The sequence below is a fragment of the Chrysoperla carnea genome, chromosome 4 (assembly GCF_905475395.1).
Source record: "Chrysoperla carnea chromosome 4, inChrCarn1.1, whole genome shotgun sequence".
Lineage (NCBI taxonomy): Eukaryota > Metazoa > Arthropoda > Insecta > Neuroptera > Chrysopidae > Chrysoperla > Chrysoperla carnea.
In genome coordinates, this window is record NC_058340.1 from 43,183,725 (window position 1) to 43,211,555 (window position 27,831).

At 28.1% G+C, this 27,831-nt stretch overlaps 2 protein-coding genes across 2 annotated transcripts; both read left to right on the plus strand.

Moving 5' to 3' along the window:
* Nucleotides 1–892: 892 nt before the first annotated feature.
* LOC123298723 (zinc finger protein 786-like) lies at nt 893–8,316 on the plus strand. The gene is made up of 3 exons (XM_044880817.1): nt 893–920; nt 3,500–3,685; nt 8,057–8,316. The coding sequence occupies exons 1-3, from the start codon at nt 893–895 to the stop codon at nt 8,314–8,316; spliced, it is 474 nt and encodes a 157-aa protein (XP_044736752.1).
* A 2,364-nt stretch (nt 8,317–10,680) lies between these two features.
* On the plus strand, nt 10,681–26,673 carry LOC123298725 (zinc finger protein 227-like). Its single transcript, XM_044880818.1, has 9 exons — nt 10,681–10,705; nt 10,798–10,947; nt 15,084–15,215; nt 16,905–17,125; nt 18,690–18,759; nt 19,115–19,288; nt 22,566–22,698; nt 25,354–25,415; nt 26,381–26,673. The coding sequence occupies exons 1-9, from the start codon at nt 10,681–10,683 to the stop codon at nt 26,593–26,595; spliced, it is 1,182 nt and encodes a 393-aa protein (XP_044736753.1). The 3' UTR covers nt 26,596–26,673.
* Nucleotides 26,674–27,831: the final 1,158 nt, after the last annotated feature.

The following is a 27,831-nucleotide window of genomic DNA, read 5'->3' on the forward strand; positions in this document are numbered from 1 at the left end:
TCTCCGGCTAATAGTGTTGTTACAGTAAGATTATCTTTTTCTGCTTACACTTTAGTTTGGTACTCTGAGCTGAAAATTACAAACTTAATAATAAATTTCTTTATGTTTACTTCGTAAAGTATTTCATACTTGCTTCACTTTTGGTGTGCATAAGACATGGAAATGAAAATAATGTGTTACTTAAACAATATAAACAATAATTATGTTACTGCTTTTTCTTATTATTATTACATATAAAGTTATACGATACAAGCAGAATAAGAGCATTATTAACGTACGCATGCGAAATTTTGCACAACGAGTGCGTAGCAAATTAAACGATAATTATAATTTAAAATTTGTCATGACTTACTGAGAAAATAGAACTTATAGTAACTTACTAGTTTAGTAATTTGGCTAATTTGATTGGTTGAAAATGATGTAACCTCCTTATTAGGCTGATTGGTTCAAAATGAGAATGGTAATGAAAAATTGAGTATGAATTACCACACTGAGTGCAGTAATAAAATTTTTTTGCACTCAAAACGAGAGAATTTCTTATCTTGCGGGCATAGATAAAATTTACTACTACTACAGTTTATTAGAAAATCTAGCGCTCATCGTAAAATTAAGCACATTTATTTAATGATAATATTTTCAGGATAGAGAATTTATATCCAATTTTAAGTAATGCGCCCTGATTATTTATTTAAAATCTGCAACTGAAGCATATTCGCAGGAATTTTCCATCACCTTTAAGGCAAGCAAAAATTGAGCATTTTTTTAATTACTAACCGCTCTACATAAATAGAAAATATCGTTAATAAGTAAATGAAAAGCTTTTTTTCGATGGCACCCAGACCAACTCTCCGTAAAATCTAACAATTATTTTTCAAAAGGTACTATTTTCAGGATGAGTAGTGCATCATACTCTGGCAGAAGTAAATCCGTTATTTTCCCACAGCCGGCCCAGCAGCAAAGCATAGAGCAAACAAATGTTGCAGATTATTCAAGTTTTATACCCATGTATATACAAACTTCCTTAAAATAATTTTCCGGCAAATGAGCGTTGAAATGTTCAACACAATCCTAGAGTCTGAATTAAAGTGAGCTTCGTCTGAAAAATAATTTACATTTGTAGGAAAAACGTTTAGAAAACATCTTAACATAACTTGTACAGAATTGAAAGTATGCCATTTTCTAGTCTATATTGCGAGGTTATTAGCTAAACGATTTTCTTTTTAATGAAAATCCCGTTGGGTTTAAATTTCTATTTGCTCCATTACGACATACTTTTCTCCAATCGGTGACTGTTTCCCTCTGAAATTATTAAAATTATTTTCATTCTTAAAAGTTTATAATTAACGCCTCTCTGTTTCGATGATCGATTGTGTTATGTCTATTTTGCAAAGTTATTTAGTAAGTTTAACCCGGTAAATCAATAAGTTTGTCCGATTCATTATCAAAATCAATGGCCTTTCCGCATTTTTTGGCACTTGGATAGTTAAAAGGTATCTCAACTTCCAATTCTTTCATAAATGACATTTTTTCGACAATCCAATTTGATACCAACAAGCATCTAGTAACATAATTTGTTAGTGCAAACTTAAGGTGTCGCAACTTTTTAAGAAAACTCACGAATTTTCTTTAGATTTGACTCGAATCAAATATTGATTTTTATTCTTGTCAAGAAAAATAGACGTATATTGTAATAGAGTAGATATAAAAAAATCGAAAAGGGAAAACTGTATGTTGGATAAATTGAATGTCTATTAAAATTTATGTCTTATAATTAATTACTTAAATGTGGCTCGATTATTTAACAAATGTAAAGAAAATAATCGAACCTATGTGTGTTTTTTTTAGTATCTATTTGAGGACTTTTTTTTGGATTTTTTATTGTAATTTAAATAAATTTGTGGAAGATAAAAGTAGCCTTAGACCAAAAGAGTGTAGAAAATATTAATTCTCTAATTTTTTAGGAAATTAAACATGGAATGTTTTTTGTTTTTGTCAGTCCTCTTGTTTTAACTTCAGTCAAAATTATAATTGTTAAGCTTATATTCGAGTCTATTTTAACCGCAAATCAGGCAATACGGTGCTGATTCACAAACATTACAAATTTAACCAAAAAGCACAATACTTGTTTGTGATAAAAACAATAGAAATTTTATTAACAAATTTTTAACTACTAATGCCGAATTTATAAATACGTAAAATTTAGGCAAACTGTCATTTGACTCGATTTGTTCGTGGAAAAATTAATACGATGTTTTTACGATTCTTAAATATTTCAGTATTTGATATTTTTAGCCCAAGTACGTAATTTTTCTTATTAAAATCTGAGAAACACTGTCTATCAGATTAAGAGAAAAATCTTGTTGATTTCCTGCCATATTTAGCCAGCCAGTATTATAGCAGATCTTGGCAAATGACTAGTTGCATAAGTTTTTATATGCCTCGACATACACAAAAATTACAATTTGTTGTTAAATTTAAAATATGAACTCCAAAAATAAACAAATACAATGTGTCCCCGGTTAGAGGTAACTTACTTGTAAATTTTCTTATTTTGCATTTTAAGAAAAAAAGTCATTCTTTATAAGAAGTTTTGCTTATTATGAAAAGTATGTAGGAGTATTTAAAACTTCTAAATAATGTATAGGGTAACCCAAAATTTTGTATCATTATTTTTTTTTTTTTTTGGGTAAACTACCCTTCGTTTTTAAAAGTTGACAAAATGCTACTAAAAAAAGTTGACAAAATGCTTTCAAACTTTGACAATTCCATTCTTATTGAATGATTATCCGAGAAAATAAATTTTCTTTTTAATTTTCTAAACTAGTCCACAAAAAATTACACTCCCGGATAGTACATATTAATTGATTTATTATTATTTTCTTTCTTAAGTTTTTTTATAATTAAAGCTTTTGTTCAAATAAAAAATGATGCTAAAATTAAAGTACACGGATCTTCTTGATATTTTGTATAGAGTCATAATTTTTAATTGCGAATAACTTTTCTAAGTAACATTTCGCCAACTTATAAAAGAGAATGGTAGTTTACCAAAAAAAAATAGTGATTCCAAATTTTTGGCTACCTTTTTAAGAAGTTTTAAATATACCTACATAATTTTCAGAATAAGCAAAACTTCTTATAAAGAATGTCATTTTTTCTTAAAATGCAAAATAAGGAAACTTACAAGTATAGTTACCTCTGTCCGGACACACACCATACATATATTACAAAAATAGCAACTGTAAAAAAATTATTTATTTATATTTTGTAAATAGAATGTTTGTAAATTAATGATATTTAATAAAAAATTTTATTTATTTAAAAAGAAAAATATACATATAAACAAAAATAAAACCAAATTTTGCCTATGATTTATTTACAGCTTTTGTGTAAAACATTTTCTTTCCTTTCTTTATTTTATTTTATTTTATTTATATTTTAATTTTTTTATTTATTTTTTTTATCTACAAAAATGAATTAATGCTGATAATTAATTTTTTAGGATATGATGAATTTTTATTACGAAACTATCGACCATACTCGTGTTCAAACTGTCTGAAAGCGTACAAGGATCGTAACACGTTACAAGATCATATACGATATATTTGTGGCAAAGAACCTTCACATTTTTGCCCATTTTGTCCATTTAAATCACGTTTGCGTGGTAATTTAAAGAAACATATTATACGTAAACATTCAAAAGATAAATTTGTCACAACATCAACTGATACTTAAAAAAATGTTACCTATTTTAAATCATAGTTCTGTTGAAGTTTTTTCGATTTTAACGTTTTTATTTAGTTGAAATTTTAATTGTAGCATGTTAAAAAGAGTTTGTACTTTATACATTTTTTTACATTAAAAAAATATAATAAAACATTTAAGTTTTTTAGATTTTCCCTTTCCTAATTTCACACTTCAATATCCAATTTTGATCAAATTATTAACCAATTATTGATTGCTGTGAGACATATACCACTAGTTCGATTTACATCTAGGCATATAAATATCACGAGGATGACAGAGTACATGCGTTAAGCATTGCATCTAAGTAAAAGGTATTATAGGTGTTATATGAAATTGCAAAAGTGACTTGTATCAGGGCTTATCTGTTGTAATACATCTATTCAACTAAGAAACTCTAACTCTCTAACCGACTTGCAACCATCTCAACGCATATCGAAGCTTCAAAACATGTATATAATACCTCTCACTTAGATGCATTGCTTAACGCATGTATTCTGTCATACTCGTGATATTTATATACCTAGAATTAAATCGAACATTCTGTATATAAGATATTTTCACTGATAAAAATTTTGAAGAATATTCTAGTACAAACATGTTTTTGAGATATTTTTACCGGGATATATCTGCAAGAGTTTTGCAATCTTTACACGCAATTTCAAATCTAATTAGAAATTGTCACAAACGTCTATTTAGTCAATATTTTTAATACCGGCAAAATTGATATTATTTTATTGAAAACTTTTAAAAATGAAGCTAGTGTTATTCAAAAATGTACAATTCAAATATTTTAACTTATTGTATTTTGGTATCAGAATTTTATTTACTTGTTATATATTACCGGCCGTCTTTTTTAAAATTATTTTTTCTTTCTTGATCCTCCAGTGGTCCTCTAAACCTCATGGAACCCCCTCTAGTAATTATTGTACGGTGTGAGTGTATTTAGGCAATATCCATAGTTAAAAGTTTTGAATAGTTCCAAAATTTCCTCTTTTTCTTCCAAAACTAATATATTCCGTAATAATTATCTAGGTAATTAAATTAATATTACTTATTTTATTTAAATTTAGCACTACTAAACACAAAATTTATTATAGCATTTAAATATTTTTCAGACACATCGCAAGCAAACCAGGACAGTCAAGAAAAAAATGGGGAAGTTAAAAAATCAGATCAATTGGAGTGTATAATTTGTCAACAGAAATTTTCGCACTATAAAATGTTAGAATATCATATCGAATATGAATGTAGTAAAGAACCTAAATTTAAGTGTGTTATGTGTTCATTTCGAGCACGCCTTCAAGAAGATTTGAAGAAACATATGATTTTAATTCATAACATCGCAATTTAATTAGAGTTAAAATTTAATTAATATTTTTAGAATATTTTAATTTTATTTATTTTATATTATTTTAATATCGAATTTCTATAGGAAATACAAACTTAAGACGGTTCTCTACACATTTTTCAATGAAATGTGAATGCGTGAAATCATTATTTGATTGGCGTGAAACTTTATAATTTTTTGAGACTCCTCTGAAATATTCATTGGTGGAAAAAAAGTATTTATAAAGAAAAATGATTTTCCATATAATAATGGCTAAAGTTACATTTGAATTTCAAGCACTGCGATTATACCCTTTACTCTCTCGATTTTCTACCTGCCTTGGTTACTTTATTTTTCGAAAATCCTGTTAATTTTCACAATTTTCATTGTTCACACTTAGGTACTTTTTCGTATTCCACTATATCTGCATGTGAACAATGAAAATTGGGAAAATTAACAGGATTTTCGAAAAATAGTAACCAGGGCAATAGATAGAATATGATTAGCTATAACGTATCCAAATTTCAAATCGATTCAGTAAAGGGTATAATCACAGCGTTTGAAATTCAATTGTAACATTATCCATTCTTATTTGGAAAACCGCTTTTCTTTATAAACATTTTTTTCCACCAACGAATGTTTTAGAGGAGTCTTAAAACAATTATAAAATTGCACGCCAATCAAATAATGATTTCACGTCATTGAAAAATGTGTGTAGAACCGTCTTAATCGTCACATTTTACTTTTTGAGAGACACCAGTATTCGAAACTAATAGTAAAATAATTAAAAGATACTTTTATCTATGTGTATTTGTGTTTCGGACTCATCCTAATCCAGGTCAAGTTTGTATTTTGTAGTTTAAAACCATATTTGTAGAGTTACCATGTCTTATTTTTTCAATTTTGAAAAATTTAAGTTCAAATTTTTCATGAAAATTTTCATGTTTTATGTTACTAACTGTTTTTTAAAAGCATGAAAGTCTGATCACAAAAATTTTCCGAAGAAATTCGATTAACGTACGCAAATCCTGTGTAAAATGGTGTTTTTGGTTTGGTTTTAGTAATATATTTAAAAATTAATCCCCAGTGAATAACGAAAATAAATATTTTTTTAAAAATTATTATTAAGTAGGTATATACATAATTTTTTACGTGCATTATTAAAACAATTATATCGGGCTGTATTGTGTCCAATCAAGATAGAATATTTATAAAATTGTAAAATATATAGATTAAAAAAATGGAAAAAATACGTGCCTAATTCTTTTTTTAAATCATCTTTAATAGTACCGAAATACGCCTTCAATATCCCACCCTGAGTGTTAAGAAGGGGGTCAGCTATCGATTTTTTATAGAAATTTTCATATTTTGAAACCAAATGAGCTGCCTAAGGTGTTAGACTTTAACCGTTTGTCTACTTAGACTGAGGTTGAGGGTTCGAATCCAAACAGCGACAGTGTGAACAATTATAATTAATGGAGGCGGTAGAATTGATCACATTATCGTCGCTTGGATAAGAGCCAAGTAACCCATTCCACCCACATCATAAATGTATTTGTAAATATGAATGTAGTTAAATAAATAAAGATTAACAAATAATGATCTGGGTGGCCTTTGTTATAGGCGTATATGTCAGGAAAACGGAGGTTAAACCCCATTATTATTATTGGTGGAAAAAATAATTTATAAAGAAAAGAGGTTTTCCAGATAAGAATGACTAAATTTACAATTTAAGGTCAAGCGCTGCCATTATAGTCTTTACTCTATCGATTTGAAATTTGGATATGTTATAGATATTCATATTTTATCTGCCTGGGAACTTATTCTCAAACGGAACTACGCAAAAACGATCGATTTTTTTTCGCCACTTTAATGGGCAGATAGTTTTACTTGCCCTGGAAATTGGGCAGGGCAGGTTGAATATGAATACCTATAACATATTCAAATTTCAAATCGATAGAGTAAAGGGTAGAGTCGAAGTGCTAGAAATTGTAATTTTAGTCATTCTTCTCTGGAAAACCGCTTTTCTTAATACATTTTTTTCCCACCAATGAATATTTAAGAAGATTCTTAAAAAATTATAAAGTTTCACGTCAATCGAAGATTTTTACATAATTGCCTTAAAAGAATTGAAATTATTAACTTTATTAATGTTTCTTGCTCAATTCATCAATCGAAAATAATGGAAAAATTCTCCGCTCTGTGCAATTTGTCTCAATTTTTTAAGGTACACTCTATATACACATAAAAAATATTTTATTGAAACAAGTGATTTTTAATTCTATTTTAAGTGAATATAGAAAGAATTATTATACTTCAGAATTTATAACTCAGTGAATTTGCAAGCAATAAAAATAATTTATTTAAAGGATTTTTATTTTCCTTTATTTTTTTCTTATCCTTTTCATATCATTCTCATCCTTTTTTTTCAAATATTCATCTTTTTCATTTTATTTTCTTCCAAAACAGTATAATTCTTATAATCCGAATTTAGTACCGATTTTTAAAAGTTTATAAGATTTAAAAACGTTTCAACCTTCTACCTGAATATGTGGTTTTAATTTTATCCTAAACTTGATATTTAAAGAAAACTAAGGACCGCTTTTTCGCATATGCTACGTGAATGCAGCTCAGAATTACAAAATATGTGTTTCAAAAAATTCTCAAATTTTCTAAATTTCTAAAACTGACAAAAGGTAATTACGTACAATATGCTTGTTACATAATTAAGCACTAACCTATGGAGGTTAAATTTCAACAGCTAGTATATTGTACGTACTAACTTTGATTTGATTGCTTATAAACATGAAATGAACCTGTTACAAAATGAGTGCCGCAACTACATGTTTCCATCGTTTAAATCAGAGACGGTATAAGAATTCGGATTATATGGACTATACAATAAATCTATTTTATTTTCAAAATCTATGGAACGACTAATAATTTTATGCAAAGTAACTGATAAATAAAAATTCAATTTTTCAGATAATTTTGGTGAATTATTTAATGAAGACTCACAACGTTTATTCAATTGTCCAAAATGTCAGAAAACGTACAAACATAAGTCAGCGTTACGTGAGCATTTGTTGTACACATGTGGCAAAGCACCAGCATTTTCATGCCCACATTGTACACATCGTACACATTTACCTGGAAATTTAAAAAAACACATATTACGTAGACATTTTGAATTATCAATGCCATCAGCAACTATCATTCCAACAACTTCATCAATTTGGAAATAAAATCATTGATTTAGTTTTAAGTTTTATTAGAACTTTTTTTTTTTGTATATTATGTTTTATTATATTTTGGGGTGTTCGTAAAACTTCAAATTTCGTGGATTTTCCCCGTAAAGCTATTTTTTGTTAGATCGTTGAAATATTTCTCTAAATTTTAAAGTGTTCCCTAAATATAGATGAATTTTTTGTTATATTGAGAATAACTAGATTTATTATAATTTAACGGAGTCCAAAGCCCAGTAAAGCTCTCACAAAATAGCTTGATGATTCGGGAATGTTCATCAGATAAAATTCAATTTAAAAGACTTTAACGAAATCATCCTCGGTGTCAATTGAGCAAACTGCGAGTAGTGCTGATGATTCTAGGTTTGGCCATCTATTTATAAGTTTTTAATTTCGAAATAAAACGCATTTAAAAAAGAAAATGAATAAAAAAAATCAAAACTCTTGAAAATAAAAGATGGCTCTATACCATTTAAATGTATAACAAAAATAATATTCAAATTATTTGCACGCAGTTCCTCTTAAAGATCGACATTTTTTACTTACGCATCAACTTTATGGGCTAAATTTCATGTTGGCTGTCGATTTTTAGATCTACAACCCTTCCATAATAATAATTCACAACCGAACCAGAGCAAGTAATAACCAAAGGCTCTCTATTCAAAAAGTCTTTAAATTTTTTAAAACTCGAATACAAGCAAACCAAAATATTCAAAGATTTTATCGACCTTTTGTTTGCACGCCGGGCTAAAGTAAAATATTCTTGTCGGAAGAATAAGAAATATTACAAACATCTTTATCGACTGGCTAGAATAAGAAATTTGTTTTAAAATATAAATTTTTATTAAAATTTTATGATTATTTTTAGTTACGAATATTTTTAGTTCTCGAATCGTATTTTTAATAAGGCACCTTATATAAAATTATTAAAATATTTTTTTGAAAATCGTTAATTGTTAATTTCAAAGGCAAGCTCTTAAATTTTAATTAAGTTTTATGTAATTTTTTAAACAAATTTATTAAAAAATAATATTTTATTTTATTTTTATTTTTATTTATTTATTTATTTTTTTTATTACTTTTTTGTTTAACCTAAAAAATTTAGTATCTATAGCCTTTATTCATTCGGTCCTTAATTTAATTTTTATAAGCGGTAAATAATTTTGTTAAATAAAGCATGAATTTTTTTTTTGGTTAAGGGAATTTTTAAAACAAAAGCTTTATGTCAGCAAATTTTTGGGAAACAAAATTTTGACACAATAATAGATTTATTTCTATTTGCTAAATAAGGAATCAAATTAAACCGATAAAAGTAATTTATTTGATTCATTGTGTAGTAAATAGGAAGCATATCTTTCTTTGAATATAGAAATAAAGAGAGAAAATCAAGCCTAAAGCGTATATTTTAATATTGATTAAAGCTCCTTATATTACAATGAGAAATTTTTTTTTTAATAATACAGTATAATCTTGTAATCGAAATGTGGGGAGGAGATACATCGGATAAGCGAAAACTCGAATAACATGGATCTATTTAAGTAGCAATCTCAAAATACTACGCACGTACAGGATAGGTAAAATGGTTTCATCCGTTTTATACGAGTTTTTCCATATTATCGGAGTATAAATCCGTTGACTCTTATAATGCGGAGGCTCGGTTGATCGAAGGCTCCATAAACGAGGTTATATATATATATTTTTTTTTATCTCTTACACGCAGTAACTGTAGACTTTTTTAAATCTTTGTAACTTATTCAACAATGGTAGTAGCTATTATGAAAATGATAATAGCATTTTTGATATGTGATAAAGATATATAATTAGTAAGATATAGATATATAATTAGACCGGTAAAAGATGTTACAAAAATCGGCTAATAAAAGAAAATGAAAGAAACTGCTCGCATTTTGATAAAACCTTATGGAATGTGTTTCTTAGGTGTCAAATATCATTAGTAAGGCTTGAGTTAGTCGTGCAAATGTTTCTATTTGTTAATAACAAATTAATTTTTAATTAAATGAAACGGTCAATGCAGAAGTTTTCTTAATAATAAAAGTTATACATATATAACAGTTTTTCCATTATTTGGCAAACACGATAGTTTCATTTAATTAACAATTTATTGTTTATTAACAAATAGAAACATTGGCGCAACTAACTCATACCTTACTAATGATATTTGATATCTAAGACTCACATTCCATAGGGTTTTAGCAAAATGCAAGCGGTTTCTTTCATTTTCCTTTATTTGTATCATCTTTAACTGTACTAAATATATTGAAAATATCGTAAAAATGAAATTTTATAGTTCACCACTGTACAAGGCAGTTATATTTTTATTAGACTATTGCTTCGTCTTACTAAATGGCTGCCAAAAGCAATCCACCGGGTAATTCTTCCTCTGTTTACTTCCATATTCAAAGATTTATATTAATTTTACAACTTTTTTATAAAACTTTATTACTATTTTGTTGTCCACAGAATCATCAACATATTCCGGTGATTTTCATTATCAAATATGGGGTGATAAACGAAAACGTTGTCGTGTATGTCATCGTTTAAATAAACGTAAAGCAACGTATTATCATTGTGCATCATGTAAGGATATGTTTGGACGTAATATTGGATTATGTAATAATTTATGTTTTAAAATATGGCATAAATGGCAAATGATTGATATAAATACGTTAATTGTTCCAGAATGATATAATTCCAGAATTTATTTATCATGTTATTTTTTTTTTTTTTGAACATAGAGGTATACATGAATGGCATAAAAGTAATTTCAGGCTAAATAAATTTAAAAAATATTGATATTTATGGAGGTCTCTTACACTTTTATACCTAAATTGTAATTTTAGTAGTTTTTTATTTACACGGGCTCTTATTTTTATATTTAAAAGTATCGGGATATTTGACGACTAGATAGATAATACATTAGGAATTGTTTTTGTACATGCACTTTTAACATTTAAATCGTAGATATTGTAGCTCGAGTAATGTGCAGAAACACAATAAATAGAAGTTTCTATACTTATATTGTTCTACAACTGAAATTGATGCAAGAAAAAAGGTACATGGCTCAGTTTATTCACACTACCGCTAGGACTGGTTTCTAAACATACAATTCCTGTTTACAATATACAGCCTATAGTTAGTGCAAACACACAAAACGAGAAGTTGAACTTTTTTTAATAGTATTGTAGAAAAGTACCGTTCGAATGGAATGGAATGGACAGATTCCTAAGATCTGTAGCTCTATTGTCAAACAAAATTTCGTATCATTAGAACTTTTTGATGATTTATTACTTTCTAGCGAGTTTTATTATCAGTTTTAGACAAAATCAATATTCAACCAATTTTTTGTATTTGAACAAAAACGTTAAGTATAAAAATTTACACATTAAATAGACCCACAGCATTTTTGAAGTTTTAACTTCCCAGTATAGGACGTTATTGTAATGGGTACGATTTTCGGAATCAAAATTTTCAACTAATCTTTACGTTTCATGTTCAGGATAAGGCATTAACAGTAACTTGGAGAATAAGTATGTGCGTGTGTGTGAGAGCACGTTCAAAGTCATTTTTTTCCTGATCAATATCGCACGAAACAAAAAATAGCAACGAATGTGGACCTCAAAGGTTGCACCAGACGCAACCCACGGCTTGTTAAATTAATTCAATTTTTTTAAGACTTTTCTTTTTCTTCCTTTTTTTGTATTTTTTAAGACGTGTGAAGTTACTTTTGTGCCATCTTAGTAATTAGTTAAAAATGCAATTTTAAATGGTTATTAATATAATTAATTTATTGTTAGTTCAATCAATGAAGTGGATATAGATTGAAATGTCACGATATCCAGAATTTATTACAGAGCTTTGGTCGAATTAGTTGAGATTTAGATAGGTTTTTTTCTTACATCTTTAAAAAAGTTCTATAACTTCGGAAAAAAAACTATGTCTAAAAATCAATGCCCCTTAATAATTAGCCCAAATGAACCCCTGTTGACATTACATTTCTTCCTATATCCTACTTTTGAGTAGTTATTAACTGAATTATACCGAGTTTCTTAGACCATCCATACACCTCCTCTAAAATCCAAAGTATGTCATTGAATGTGGAACTTAAAATCTCTTTTAAATCCGGTAAACCTAGTAACTTTCGGTTCCGATCTGAATTTGCCTATTCGAACTCGTTTTGGAGGTAACTGGAGGTAACTAAAAACTTTTGTAAGAAGCTTTTTTTTGAAAAACGAATACATTTGGCAGAAAATAATTGTACAAACTTGTATCAAGACGATATTCTTAACTTCGATTTTTGTCAAATGTATTCGTTTTTCGAAAAAATATTTCCAACCAAAAATTTTGCTTTCTTGTATAATGACCAACTTTCTAATTAAAAGTGTCCCTCTAACTCCTACCAGTTACGAGAGCGAGTCTGAATAAGCCATTCCCGGTAGCAAGTGGAATTTGAAAAGTTCCACAAGGACTATGAAGTTTCACTTTCATATTTTGAATTTTAGAGGGGGTGGGCGGGTTTTCTAACACTACTGGTATATGGTTAGTAATGAATATTATTTTTATGTACTTATTTTACCTTTTTAATAAATTAAATAAATAAAAAAGAATATATTTTTTATTGTTGAAGAATAAAGATGAAGAAATTTTGTAAAAAATTTTTGATAAAATAAATTTATTAATGCACAGTTTTATTAATGTTTTCTGTTATTATTTGCATCCTTTTATTATTGATTACATTTTCTGCACAGATATTGACTAATTGAAGTAAATTACATTTTAGTGCCGTTTCTCATTTTATTCTTAATGGAAATTATATTAATCCGTCTTGGAGTCAGCAGTTGGACTTTGAATATTTGTTTTCTGTTATATATTATACCCTAAAATTGAATTGTAAATCCTTTCAAATTACATCCAAAAAAATGATTTAAAAAATTTAGATTATTAATTTGAACCGGAACATTTGAATCGGAGTATATTTAGTAAAATAGTATTTGTGTGAGTTTGCTTCAAAAGAAAATAGTTGTATTAGTTTGCACGCTATATCCATAACCTTATATTGCCCTAATTTTAACAAAGTAACAAAGGCAGTGCTAATATAGGATAGATAGCGTGATCAAAATCATTCATGTAATCAATGAAATAATTGCACGGCTATACATATACACAACATTTTTATCAAATGAAAGCTTTCCCTTTAACTTAACTTTATTCACTATTTTTATTTTCAACATCAGTTTTGGACACGAAGAAAACTAATTATATACTTAAGTAGAAACTATGATCTGCGACACTACGGGACAAACTTTACCACTTAAGCCTCCAGGTAGATAACGATTGAACATTTTTCCCATATCTTGTTGTCTTGTATGTTACCCCTTCAAATATTTTTAATTAGTTAAACCATTAATAGTCCTCGTGTCTAACATTTTTGCTTGGCAGAATCGCGTCCATCGTGAAATCGTTCTGGTAAACGTATTAATATCCTCATCAAAAGTGTTATCGATGTATCTCTACGTGACTGTTAGCCAAAATCAGCCAAAAAACGAGATAATCTTTTTCGAAGTGCGTACTCAGTGTCACAAAAATGCTTTTTTTTTTTAATACAACTGTTGATTCTCGCTTATAAGTTGAAGATAAATCAAAAATACGTTATTTTGAGCTAAGACTCGATCTTGCATCTTTATCCGTTCTCTAGTTATTAACAGAAACGGAGGGGCTGGAAAAATACTAATAGTATGAAAAGATAACACTTTTTATGTAATGTTTATGATTTTTTTTTTCGAATTTGTATTAATAATGCCCAAAATGTTGATTTTATAATTACTGCCAGGCAAATTATAATATAGTTACAATACAAAATTTTAATTTTTTGTTAATTTGTAGATATTTAGTCATACTTCGACCTGGTGGGGTTTATTTTGGTCGGCTAACCCCCCCCCCCCCAATTATCAGCGTCGGTTAATCAATTTTCAAAAACAAACAAGTATAGACCCGCTATATTATTAATACAAATTCGAAAAAATATCACAAATAGTACTATCTTTTCATATCATTATTATGCCCTGCACTTCCGCCGTTTCCGAGAAAAAAATTTGTCAATTTCAAAACCAGAGAACGCTTATAACTACAGAACGGGTAAAGATAGGTAAAGGATCGAGCCTTGGCTCAAAATACGTATTTTTGAATTATATTCAACTTTCCTACTTAATGTTATCAGCAAAAATCAATAGTTTTCCCAAAAAACCAAAAAAACCTTGCTAAAAGGTCCTTCCGGGGAAATTTTTGTGCAACTTTTTTGAATTTTTGTTTTTGATGACATTTAGAACCCATCTTCCATGGTCACGAATTGTGTATCTCAAGAAAGTTGGCTTCCAAAATAGGAGGGCTGAACTATTAGCAAATTAGCCAATTTTTAAATGATGCCAACATTCGGATCAAATAATTCAAATTATAACTTAGAGATTATAATTAGAAAAATCGATAATATCATTTAAGTTCGTAGTTTATTACAGATTGCTTCAATAGATTTTGAATATCAAGTTGTCTTCATCAGCATGAACTATAAAAAAATATATAATTTAAAAAAACTAACGTGTGTGTTGTCGTTTAATTTGGAATTTCATAAGTCAAAATTTAAAACCTTCATCAATGATATTTTTTATTAACTTGGATTATTTTTGTAAATTTTAGTGCATGCAATTAATAAAAGTTCCCTAAAACATGTTATTTAACAATTTTTTCTGTTACAGATTATTATATGACAGATTCAAATAATGCCCCATACATATGTCCATGTAGCAAAGCGTATAAATATAAACGTAATTTACTCGCACATCAAAAATATTCGTGTGGTGGCCGTGGATTGAATAAAAATTTTAAATGTTCACTATGTTATTATGAAACAAATATTAAAGGAAATTTAGTACGACATTTACGAAAAATTCATAAACGTCCAACACCTTCAAATCAATCATATAATGAAAATCATTATCGAAATATTAATGTTTTACCAACTTGGCATCATCAATAATCACGAAACTACACTTAAAACATTATTAATTTTCGTTTTGTACTGTTATTTTACCAAACTATAATAAACTGACAATTTGTTATTCAGAATTTTATAATTTATTTTATTTTTCATCCACCTAAAATATTTATTAAGAAATTAGACAAGGGATACTTGTATCTACACAATTAAGTATACAGAATGTTCGATTTACATCTAGGCATATAAATATCACGAAAATGGCAGAATAAATGCGTTAAGCAATGTATCTAAGTGAGAGGTATTATTTACATGTGTTGAAGCTTCGATATGCGTTGAGATAGTTATAAGACACTTGGAGAGTGGGAGTTTCTTAGTTGAATAAGATGAACTACAACAGATAAGCCACGATACAAGTCAATTTTACAATTTTTTATAACACCTATAATCCCTCTTACTTAGATGCATTGCTTAACATATGTACTCTGTCATACTCGTGATATTTATATGCCTAAATGTAAATCGAACATTCTGTATGTATTATACCGAGAAACAATTCTGCCAATTTTTGTTTAATTTTTTTCATTCAATTTTCCACTAATTTCTAGCTTATCATTTTATTCCTTAAAACTTCTACTTCGCTCCCCGCCGCGCTTTGGAAATTCTGTCTTCTTGGATATCATGACCATTATTTAGTATAATATTAGCAATCATGTTAATAGTTATTTTGAAGATAATTGGCAAAGCCACCCCCTGGGATTTATAATTATATTAAGGGTAAGTATAATGTCGCCCGCTTTATCGATATATAGTAACATAAAAACTTCAACACGTTATGAAAATTTGGTGCGTCAGTCTCTTGGTATATAGGTATAACACAATTTTTAGTAATGATTTATTAAAATTTTCAAATCAACATGTTACTCTCTTATACAAGAGGTATGGTTATCGCGAAAAATAGGACTTGAGCATCCCTGAATCTATTGGAACTATATTTCTTGGTGTGCCTTCGGCGGATGGAGGTTAGACAAAAAAATGTGTCCTACAATGAGGCCATAGTCTTGTGTTTACGGTGCCTGCTCCTCATGAAGAAGATCGTCAAGCCGAAACTCTACCACCCTATTTTAAATATAAAAAAAATTTCATATTTAATTTAAAAAAACATAAATTATAGCAATAAGAACAAAGTTCCTACCCGGTGTCCCACGACATCTCACGCACTTTCTTTTTAATTCATATCTCATTTTGATATTTTCCATGTTGTAACACCTCCAACTTGTAGTTATAATTTCTCCAATTTACACCTTTTCACCACACTCATCTTAAATAATATCAAGAATGCAAATACCTCTTCAGAGAATTTTCTAAGAAAATTGCGTTTCTGATTTTAAATTATGTTTAACTCACTTCCCTACTTTTCATTTTCAACTGTCATTATCATAAATACACCTTAAAATATTGCAAATTGCTTCAAATTCATTAAGATCTCGTCTAAACAAAGCTCCACAAAGAATACAGAATTTGAAGCACAAGATTTTGGATATATTTAATCACGTCATTAATTTTCTAATATTTTTTCTAGATATTACTTACGAATTTACTGTGGAACCAGAAAGAACACGACCATTCGTTTGTTCATACTGCCAAAAATCATATAAATATGAACGTAATGTTCGATTTCATCAAAAATATGAATGTGGACCAATGGGCGAAAAAAAACATTTCCAATGCCCTTTCTGTGAATATAAAGGAAAACGGAAATTTGTGTTACATCGTCATTTGTTATTACGTCATAAATATCTTGTAAATAATCCTTGAATAAAGTTCATATCAATTGTTAAAATGGCAAATATATTTATTTTAAGATAAATAACCTTCTGCGTTTTTTATTACGACCTTATTTCTTACACGTGATTCAAATGGCAACAAGGCTTCGTTAATTTTAAGAATTTAAATTTTTTAATATTTTAGAAAAATTTAAAATTTAATGATAAACAAAGTTGTAGAAAATAATTTTTATTGTAATATACAAGTGGACTGTTTTTTTGCAAAATTTAATATTTACAGATTTACATTCAGAATTCCAAAATAAAAATTCATTTTCTAGAATTTCAAGCGTAATATTCTCTGTAAATATTGAACTTAGTTAAAAAAATTTGGCTAATAATAAATTATAGTAAACTTTATTTCTTATAACTATGCTTATTATAAAAATTTTTGTTTTCCTTAGAGGCCTTAATCGTTAACGGTGCGGTGCGTCAGGTGAAAAAACGCCAAGGGCTTTTCGCCTTAGAATATCGTAAGAAACAAATTTACTATTTTGTCCGGTGATTTTGGCAAGCTGTACCTATAGTGAATTTCTTACTGACCATTTTTTTAAATCACAAATCAAAGGTTTTCAAAAATTTCCCGAATCTATTCTTTAAACGAAATCAGAATGTAAAGTGACAAAATTTAAAATTCTTCTTATTTTACCCAATAGGTTAAAAATACTTGTGTGTGAGATAAAATTAAAATATTTCATAGCTGGGTTTAAAAGTCAAAGTTTAAAACTAAAGTAAAAAAATATTTTTTTTAACTAGGTCAATGGCTTCCGTAAACGATATTTGATCTGTAGGTTTTATAAGGTAAAAATAATTCCATTCTCCGCAAATCCATTAAATAAAGCTTAAATTTACATTAAAATTTCACGAAGAAACAGACGGAAAAAACATTTTAATCTCGTTGTATTCAATAGTTTTTTCATTATTTGTAAAAGTAATCGTGAGTTTTACAAGCTCTGATAATAGTTATTTACGATACAAGTGGGGTAACAGCACTATTAATGCCTTATCACACGTAGGTATATCTTACAAAACTTTATCTAGGTCTCTAAAATGTGAAAATAAACGATAATTATTATTTAAAATTTATCATGGCTTATTGAGAAAAATAGAAAATTAAAAAAGTTACTATAGTACTTAACTTGTTATTAGTTTACATTTTCAAAGTAATTTCGAGTGTGATAATGAATTCATTACAATACTAGTGCGGTAATGAAATGTTTTCCCACGCATACTGAGTAAGAAAAGTACTTCTTATCTTACGGGCGCAGATAAAAGCTACTTCGTTTACTAATTGTATTCCATTTTCCATAAAATTGTTACTAACAAAAATTTTTAGTTTTTTTACCAAAACTTCAACAACAAAAACTCTATTTCAACTCTTATACAAAACTATTGCATAAATAGAGTTTTATTTTTTTATATGGGATTCTCAGCCCTCTACTTGGCTTCTTTAAGAATTACATCCTTGTAGATCCTTCTGTTTTTACTAACATTTAAAATTATTTTAATTTAAAATAACATGTTATTTTTAATTTTTTTAGATTATGCAAGTGTTTGTACAAATTGTGGGAAAATGTATAGACATAAAGGCTCATTACAGCGACATCAAAAGTATGAATGTCAGAAAGAACCAACATTCCAATGTCCATATTGTAATTTTAAAGGAAAACGAAAATTTTCATTAGATAGGCATATTTTATTACGACATAAAATAATTGTGGATAAATAATTTGTACCTAAAATTTTTACTGTAAATAAATAAAATTTTTATTTAATAACACCTTCTTTACAAAAAATAAACCAACTTCTTTTTAGGAAAAATCCTTGCATGTGTGTGTGATTTTGCATTTTATCTGTTTGGAAATAATACCAAAATTAATTTCAACGTAAATTGTGGTAAACTTAATACAAAAATGAATTTTATTAACTTTAACTTGCTAATAACACATTTTGAATTTTTTTTCAGGATTTTTTTGCAAAATTTGTGGAAAAAACTACAAACATGAAAGTTCATTATGGCGTCATGAGAAATTAGAATGTCAATTAGAACCACAATTTCAATGTTCATTATGCCCATATAAAAGTCATCAAAAATCGAATTTGAAAAATCATTTACGCCGCCGTCATAATTATTTTATTAGTTCTAAGAATTTAAGATAAAAACAATTAGAAATATAATTAATTGGTGTTTTACCAATTATCCAAGAAATCTTTTAAAGAACATACATGTATTGACTATTTGGACCAAAAATACCCACTAATGTTATATATTATTTTAACAAATTAATTTTAGTTTAAGAGAATTGAAAAAAATACACTCGAACCCGGACTTTTTGGATTCATGTCAAGCGCCCTACAAATTAGGCTATTCGAGTTCTACGTCAAGCGCCCTACTAATTAGTAGGGCGCTTGACATGAATCCAAGGAGTCCGGGTTTGTGTATTTTTTTCAATTCTCTTTAATTAAGATTACTAGGCAAGATATTTGCCAATATTTAGTTTACACTGCATGCAACATATTAAAAACATCAATTATAATCGAAGAGACCATGATGTAAATAAATATCGTATGCATGATTAAAAGTAAACAACAAAAACAAAAAGTAATAATTAATTTTAAGATTGTTGCATTCGAAGAAACTGCAGTTTAATGTGTATCTAGTCGATCTTCTTTGCTCATCAGGGTTGTTTAACTAGTCATAGAAGTTTGAGGACACATTTAAAATAAATTTAAAACTCCGCCATTTCCATCCAGAATTTGGATTTTCTTATTTGGATACTGTCGTATTTAACTATAAATATTTGTATTATATGTAGGTCATGATTTTCGGAACTGGGAAGATGATTCTTTTCCCACCCTCTCTAAATACGCGCAGTAAACAATATGGATGATATTTGAATATATTGTAGACCTGATAATTCTAATCACTTTGGCCGTAAAAAAGAATCTCAATCCTAAAGCAGAAAATCTGTTTCTTTTCAAGCTCTACATAATAAGGCCTTTTTTTACTAAAAATGTACAGAGCCATAATATATCCAAGAATCAGTAAATCTAATCAAAATCACTTTTCTGTTTGGATTTAATTAAATCAGCTTTTTTTATAATGTTATTTTAAGTAAATCATTACAATATTTCCAATCATTCAATGCCATCGAAACATAAATTTCATAAAAGAAAAAAGGAAAATATCGGGATTTTTAGAGTTTTATTTTTAATTTTTGTGGAATAAGTATCCTCAAACTTATAACTAAAAGAAAAACTACGTATTAACATGGATAGTACAATATTTTCTTTTTAAAATACGACAATCTTGATAAATCTAGTTATTTTATAACGTGTCAAGTTAATATAATTTTTGCTTAAACTGAATTTATATTAAAATTATTGGATTTTCGATAAATTTTCACACGAAATTTGTGTTTAAAAGCTGTTTTTATTATTTAAATATTCCCTACACCTTTCTTGGTTTGTTAAATGAGGTGGTGGAAGATTTTGGGTGTAATAATGCACCCTTCATATCCGCCAACATTTGAGCTAATGCATATCAAGTAGAATTTTGTGCATGATAAAAAAAAAACTGTTTGGATGTAGAAATAAAAAATACCTGGTTGTAAATTCTTTACTAATGAGATTGCTGTTGAAATTTTTAGATATGGATCCTATAACTTCCTGGGTGGTAACCTGCCGTTTTTGTGGAAAACAATATAAACATTTACGTACTTTACAGCGTCATGAGAAATATGAATGCTGTGTTCAAGTGCGTACCTTTGCATGTCAATTGTGTAGTTACATCGCAAAGCGAAAATATCACTTGAATCGTCATATGCTATCAATACATAAATATTTTTATGATAAGAAAACAAATACTTATAGAAAAATGGGAATAGAAACTAAATCTAATTATTATTAATGGAATATATGTTTAAACTAATTATTATTAATAAAGGTACAACTAATTCTATCGAATAAGACATATATATGCGTTGTTTTTTTTCAAACTCCTTAAAATTCCAATTCCAAAAGATAGAAAATCAACATTATATGAAAATAAAAAAATTAACACGATCGATATAAGAAGTGGTACTCGTACTTTTTGATATTTTTACATACAATGAGACGTTATTAGCTGAAATATTTCTATATCTATAAATCCCAAAAATGCTCAAGGATAACATTAAGCTTTAAAAAGTAGATATATGATTGTATTTTTAAGATCAGAAAAATAATTTTTTGTGCTCTTCATATATCGTCTAAAATGCACCTGATTAGAGCTTATCCACATAGAGGTAACTTTTAGGTACAATCCATTGTTGTTTCGGAAAACTAATATAATATACTCAGATGTTATTTCGGCAAACAGTATTTTTTAAGCGAAAGTTTTATATCTTTTATAAAAAATTTTAACAATCAAAATAAGAGCTTGGCTTAATTTTCATCCAGCTAGATTTCATAATTATGAGTTGCCGATACGGTTTTACTCTTACTAGTTGAAAATAATTTATTTCAAGCCAAATAATCTTTTGGACAAATTGTATATATTTCACCAATTTCAGATTTCGAAATGTACTTAACTATTTCACACTTTTCCTGAACAATAAATCATGTCATAATTCTTATAAAAATAAATAAATTTTATGTTTTATTCGTTGAAATTCTTAAGCGTAGAATTATTTTGTTCATTGGTATTGGGAGTTTGGCTTTATGTTCGACAAATGAAAAGTTAACTTGAAAATGTCTACTAAGAATTTTCTGAAGAAACTTTACGGATTTATGTTTATTTATTTAAGAGACATTCTCAGTGTCTAGTTACGATACTAATTTATTTGAGGTATTTCCCATCAGTGTTCAGTTTCATACCTATTTGAGATTAGAATCAACTTGAAAGCCCTGTAATGTCAGTTTTTACTATTCAAAAAAACAAATACTATTTGATCACAAAAAGATTCATCATTCACCAAATGAACCATGGAAAAAAGGGAAGAAATAGGTATGGGTTCTTAATTTGCCTCAGTTGATAATAGTTTACTATACCCATGCGAATATGCGATGATTTAAGATCGAAGTGATATAGGTTTTAGTAATCTTCTCTCAAACATAATAGATCGAGAACGTTATTCTTTATAAAAGAACAAACAAGTTTTATTCTTAACATTTTCCGTCGAATTTATCAAGTTAACGGAAAAAAGGTATCGAACAAAAGGTGTTTCTTATATTTTACAAAGATACATAATTAAAACTTTCAAATAAACATAAATTCTTGATAAAATACCTTTGATAGATAATAATACAAAAAAATTTCTTTCTTTCTTTGTAACATTTTCAAATTAATTTTATCTATTAAAATTTCTGGGACTACAGGGTGTTTACGTAAATTAAATATTTAACTGTTATATAATTATTAATATTTTTATTTTTAGATACAATGCAAATATGTTACACATGTGGAAAAAATTATAGACATCAACGATCATTATCGCGTCATCAAAAATATGAATGTGGAACAGATCGTAAATTTCATTGTCCATATTGTGATTATAAAGGAAAACGGAAGTATGTTTTAGATAGGCATATATATAGAAATCATTCAGAGATTAAATATAATGTTATTCAACAGTATCAGAAATTGTAATATTATATCTAAAGTAGAATTTAAATTATTTTTAAAGAGAGTTCGTAAAAAATTGAATATCTTATTTTAATTGTTTAAACGATTTTTATTATTAAGAAAGTTAAGTTTTCGTACTTTTTATTTTATCATGCTATTTTCGAGCACATCTCATTCCTTCAAATAATTTTATACTAACTGTAATAGAACGAGGATGAAACGACACGCACATTGCACTATTTGCATAGTAGTCGCGGAAACAAAACACTTAAAACAGTCAAAGTTCGAAAAATTTGAACAGTAAGACGGATTTGATTGCGGTTTTCTGACTTAGATTCGTTAGAGCGCCAGGAACTTTTATGTCACTAATTGATTTATAAGAAATTAAAAATGTAATTTGCATAAATAATATGCATTTTATAATTGCATTTTAAATCGTTAAGAGATGTGTTTTGCCGATCCTAGTGCTTGCAAACCGGCATTTTGATAATTCACTTTTTGAGGCACATGAGATGCAGTCTGCCTGATGGATAGGTACATTGGCAGGCAAGAACACACTCAAGGAAACGTGCTTTATAATATCTGCGTTCTTTCGTGTATGAGCTATGCATTACTTAACATGATATCGGTTCCATATTATCTACTTACTCCGTGTACGCGTAGGTTTACTTTAAATCATTACATTTTTTAAGAAAATTTTATTATTTTGGGTAATTTTATAATTGTTATCACAATTCGGGGTACTTTAATATTCCCTTGATTTGTGACCTTTTATTCACCATATAAAAAAAAATTTCCTCGAAATAATCGATCAAAAATGGATATTTTTATAACACCCTAGTGCGAAAATAAAATTAAAAATCAGTCCGACAGAATAAATAAATTAAATATACACAACTAATTATCATTAGAGCATAAATATTTGAGATAATTATTTTCCCTTCAATAGTTTACGCATTCTCTTTACACTTGATGACAATCAATTTAAAAAATTTAGTATATTTTCATTAAAAATGGGGAAAGGAATATTGTTATGTTTTGAATGCACTACAAATTGTAATATTTTAACAATATTTTTTATTTTTTAATAAAAAATTTTTATAAAATTATTAGATCGAATTATTTTTTTTTTTTAACAAATATATCAAATTATCTTCAAATTAAAAAAGTTTTTTAGACTCATCACAGAGCGTCATTTAATAAAACGGAACTACTTAATGTGGATGGATTAAAATATGTAAAAGGATTTGTATATTAATATCACATTCAAATAAGGACTTAAATCATGATGATAAGAAATGACAAATATTCTTTTATATGTTATGTTTGAAATTTGTCTTATTGGTAATCGAATGGCGTACAATAAATTAACTTTGGTCGAGTTTGTTATTTTTATAGGTCACCTGTTGTTTTTGAGTGCATCATGTTCAAGAAATTTCCCTGATCATTATGGATCCTTTTTCTCGTCCAAGCCATAAGAAAAATGGAACATGCATTTCCATTTAAGAATAGTTTTAATCCTTGTTGAATTTGTATGTTTAGCAGTTCATTTCACTCCTACTCGAAGTTCAAATCCCCCCTCCAGTCTGACGCGTTATGTGGAGACGCGGGGCTTATCGAAAGTCATACGTTAAATTATACATAAAATGAACAAACCGTTTTTTCCAACTAAAAACATTTTTCCTATCGCTTATACAATCAAAACAATACCAAAATGATCAGGCGAATTTTCTGAACGCGATGCTCCCAAAAACAACCGTGGAACTATAAAAAGAAAAACTCACCCAAAGTTAAATGGTTGGCGGCCAAATTATTCGGTAAAATAAAGGATGTTGTAAAATTACGTACAGTAATTCAATATACCATTTGTTTAATTTTTATCTTGGCATAGGCATCTCCCACGAGTATGACAGAGTACACGCGTTAAGCAATGCGTATAAGAAAGAGATGTTATAGATGTTATATGTTTCTTGTTAAGTGTTGTAGCTTCGGTTTCCTTTAAGCTGTACGATGGTTTTACTGCTGCTGTTTGTGCTGTATACAACTTGACGCTTATCGAAGCTACATTCAACCCATAGCAAGAAAACATGCCTATAACACCTCTTTCTTGTGCACATTGCTTAATGTATACATATCTACTTTCTCATACTCGTGGGAGATGTACTATGCCAAGATGTAAATTGAACAACCAGTATATTCGATAAAATACAAGATTTTGTAAAAAAAAAATGAACTTTAATTTTACTGTGAAAAAGGCCGTAAAAAATATATTTTTAATATTTTTATAGGAAATGAAAAGTTGCACTGAAATTGCTTTTTGCTGTCTCATCTAATGCGTTGATCATGTCTAAAAGTTGGGTTATGATTAGTATTAATTCAAATGAGTTATGATTAGTTTTTCGCTCAGTCGGTGTGGTTAGTAATTCTCGTACGAAAGTTTTCAGGCAACTTATTCTGCAACAAGAATAATGAGAAATATCTATAACGTAATTTATTTATTTTATTATAAAATGATTGGTGATTGGTGTAAGGGATATATTATGATAAAAATTCTCGAAAAAAATTTTTGATAATAATTGATAAAGTATTTTTAATTTTAGAACTACCACAATGCAAAGGATGTGGAAAATATTACCGACATGTTTGCTCCTTATATCGTCATGTAAAATATGAATGTCAACAAGAACCAAAATTCCAATGTCCATTGTGTCCATATAAAGGGCATCAAAAATACAATTTTGTACGACATGTACGAACAAAACATCCATTCATGGTGTTAACGTAAAATTGGTAGGACCATATCTGTGTTTTTTGCATTTTGGAACTTCAGACTTAGTGTGATACATCTTAAAACGCGTTTACTGGTTCTTTATTTTTATACTAATCACTGTAAGGAGCCCCCCCCCCTTACCTGTGGAAAAAAGTGGTCATTTCTTTACCTGTCCTCCCTGTGCACTTCTATAAAGCTATAAATTTTTTGTTGTAAGGTTGGGATAAAGTATAGATATTTTTGAAAATCTATGATATCCTGATATATAATCGAGGTTTTTCCAGGCGTGGAATGCAAAAAAATCCATAAAAATGATTTTCGAAACCAAACAAATAGTTTTCGATATTACTTTAAATAAAATTTCAATACACAAAACATACCTAAATGTGATCGTTATTTTTGTTATTCAATAAAATGAAAATAAAACCAAAACGAGAAGCTTCAAAATTTGTATAAATATTCAAAAAAACTCTAGTCATAATAATTTTTTATGATTTCGTTCGGATCATGCCAATACACACGCGATGACTATTTTCAAGTAGCCTCAATTTTTTTTAAAGTGCCATTTTATCCAAAACCACACTTAGGCTTAAGGTCACGATTAACTATCCGTTAATTATCGCATTAAAATACAGATATTGTCCTAGCAAAAAAGTGTTAAGAAAGAATGTAAATTATTTTCAGAAAAAAACTTCGAAACATGTACAAATTTTTCTAAAATAAAGAAGATTTATAAAAACTTACAACTTTTTCTTTTACTTTATTAGTAAATATAAAATTAATGTTTAAAAAAGTAGAATACGTATATAATTTCGTTTGAAAACTGTAAATATGATCCCAATTTTTATACTTTTTAGGTGAAACTTTTTATATGTGTAACATCTGTGGAAAATGTTACAGACATCGACGATCATTTTCACGTCATCAAAAATATGAATGCCAAAAAGAACCAGGTTTTCAATGTCCTTTATGCCCGTACAAAGGACATCAAAAATCTAATATGGAAGCACATATTCGTCGTAGGCATCGATTTAAAAATGATTATTTATTTGAAAATGCATACAAATTTTAATTTTAAATTTTCTACCATTAATAATTTGAAATATCTGTAAACAAAAATTGTGTAAATAAATGTTCAAAAGTTGTACAGCCCAGCACGAGTCCATCACGAATAAATATGTTCAATTTACCTCAGTAGTTTTCTTTACCTGATTTATAATTTCACATGAAACAAAAAGCCATATTGTATAGATGGTCTACATAAAACAGCTACTTTCCAGTATATAAAATACAATCCAGTTCAAAAACCTTAAAATCTTAAATTTTTTGTTCAAGCAAGAAGGCGGCCAAACCAATTACACATATTTTTTATTATTGAGCAATGATAATCAACATGCCTGAGATTGGTATCATTTTCTTAGGCGACTTATTGAAAGTCACTTCAAAAATGGTTGCAAAGGGACTAACGTGACCGTAAAATAAAATTGGATTTAGTTAGTAATTGTACGCAAGGGCTAAAAACTTCAGAAGCAAACCAACTCCTCCATAGTCGACAAACTTAACCCAACCAACTCGTAGTTACAACAATACTCCGGTCCCTATGAAATTTTCGGTCTATGTTTTCCGATTACCAAAAAAATATATTGGAAATTTTTATTTTTGAACTATTAACGTAACTTCATTATATATGGGTAGTCAATGAATACAACTAGTATCTAATTAAGATACTAAGCTGAAATTAATTAAGGAAGAGATCATTTTCAAAAATTTCAGCATATCTTCGGTCGATATTACTGAATCTTGACATCATAGGAGAGTTGATTACGGTTTGGGAGTTGAAACTCTGTAAAAAAAACAGCAATTTTTGTATGTATTTTCGAAATCCATCTGGTTTTATAACCTTGCCAAACATTCCATCCGTATATCGAATGAATCTTGATCAGGAACGATCTATAGGTAGGTACCTACCATACCGGAAATATTACCCATGATTCACCCCATTGGTAAATCAAGTCAAAAATTTGTGTCTTTTGAGTTGTTCAGACTGCTTTTTGAATAGTCAAAAGTCATGTTATTGGAGATATAATACTCAAAGATGTAGAAAAGATTACAGCATTTAACATTTTCAGTAATAACTCTTCGGCAAAATGAAATAAAATTCACTATTGGGCTTCGAGACTAATAATCAGGTATCAATATCAATAATCTGAAGTTTATGTGTTTAAAATAAATAATTAGCAAAAAGTTTTTATTTCGTTAATTTGACGTTATTTTATTGTTTTAGATAATAATATTGTTTGTATAACAT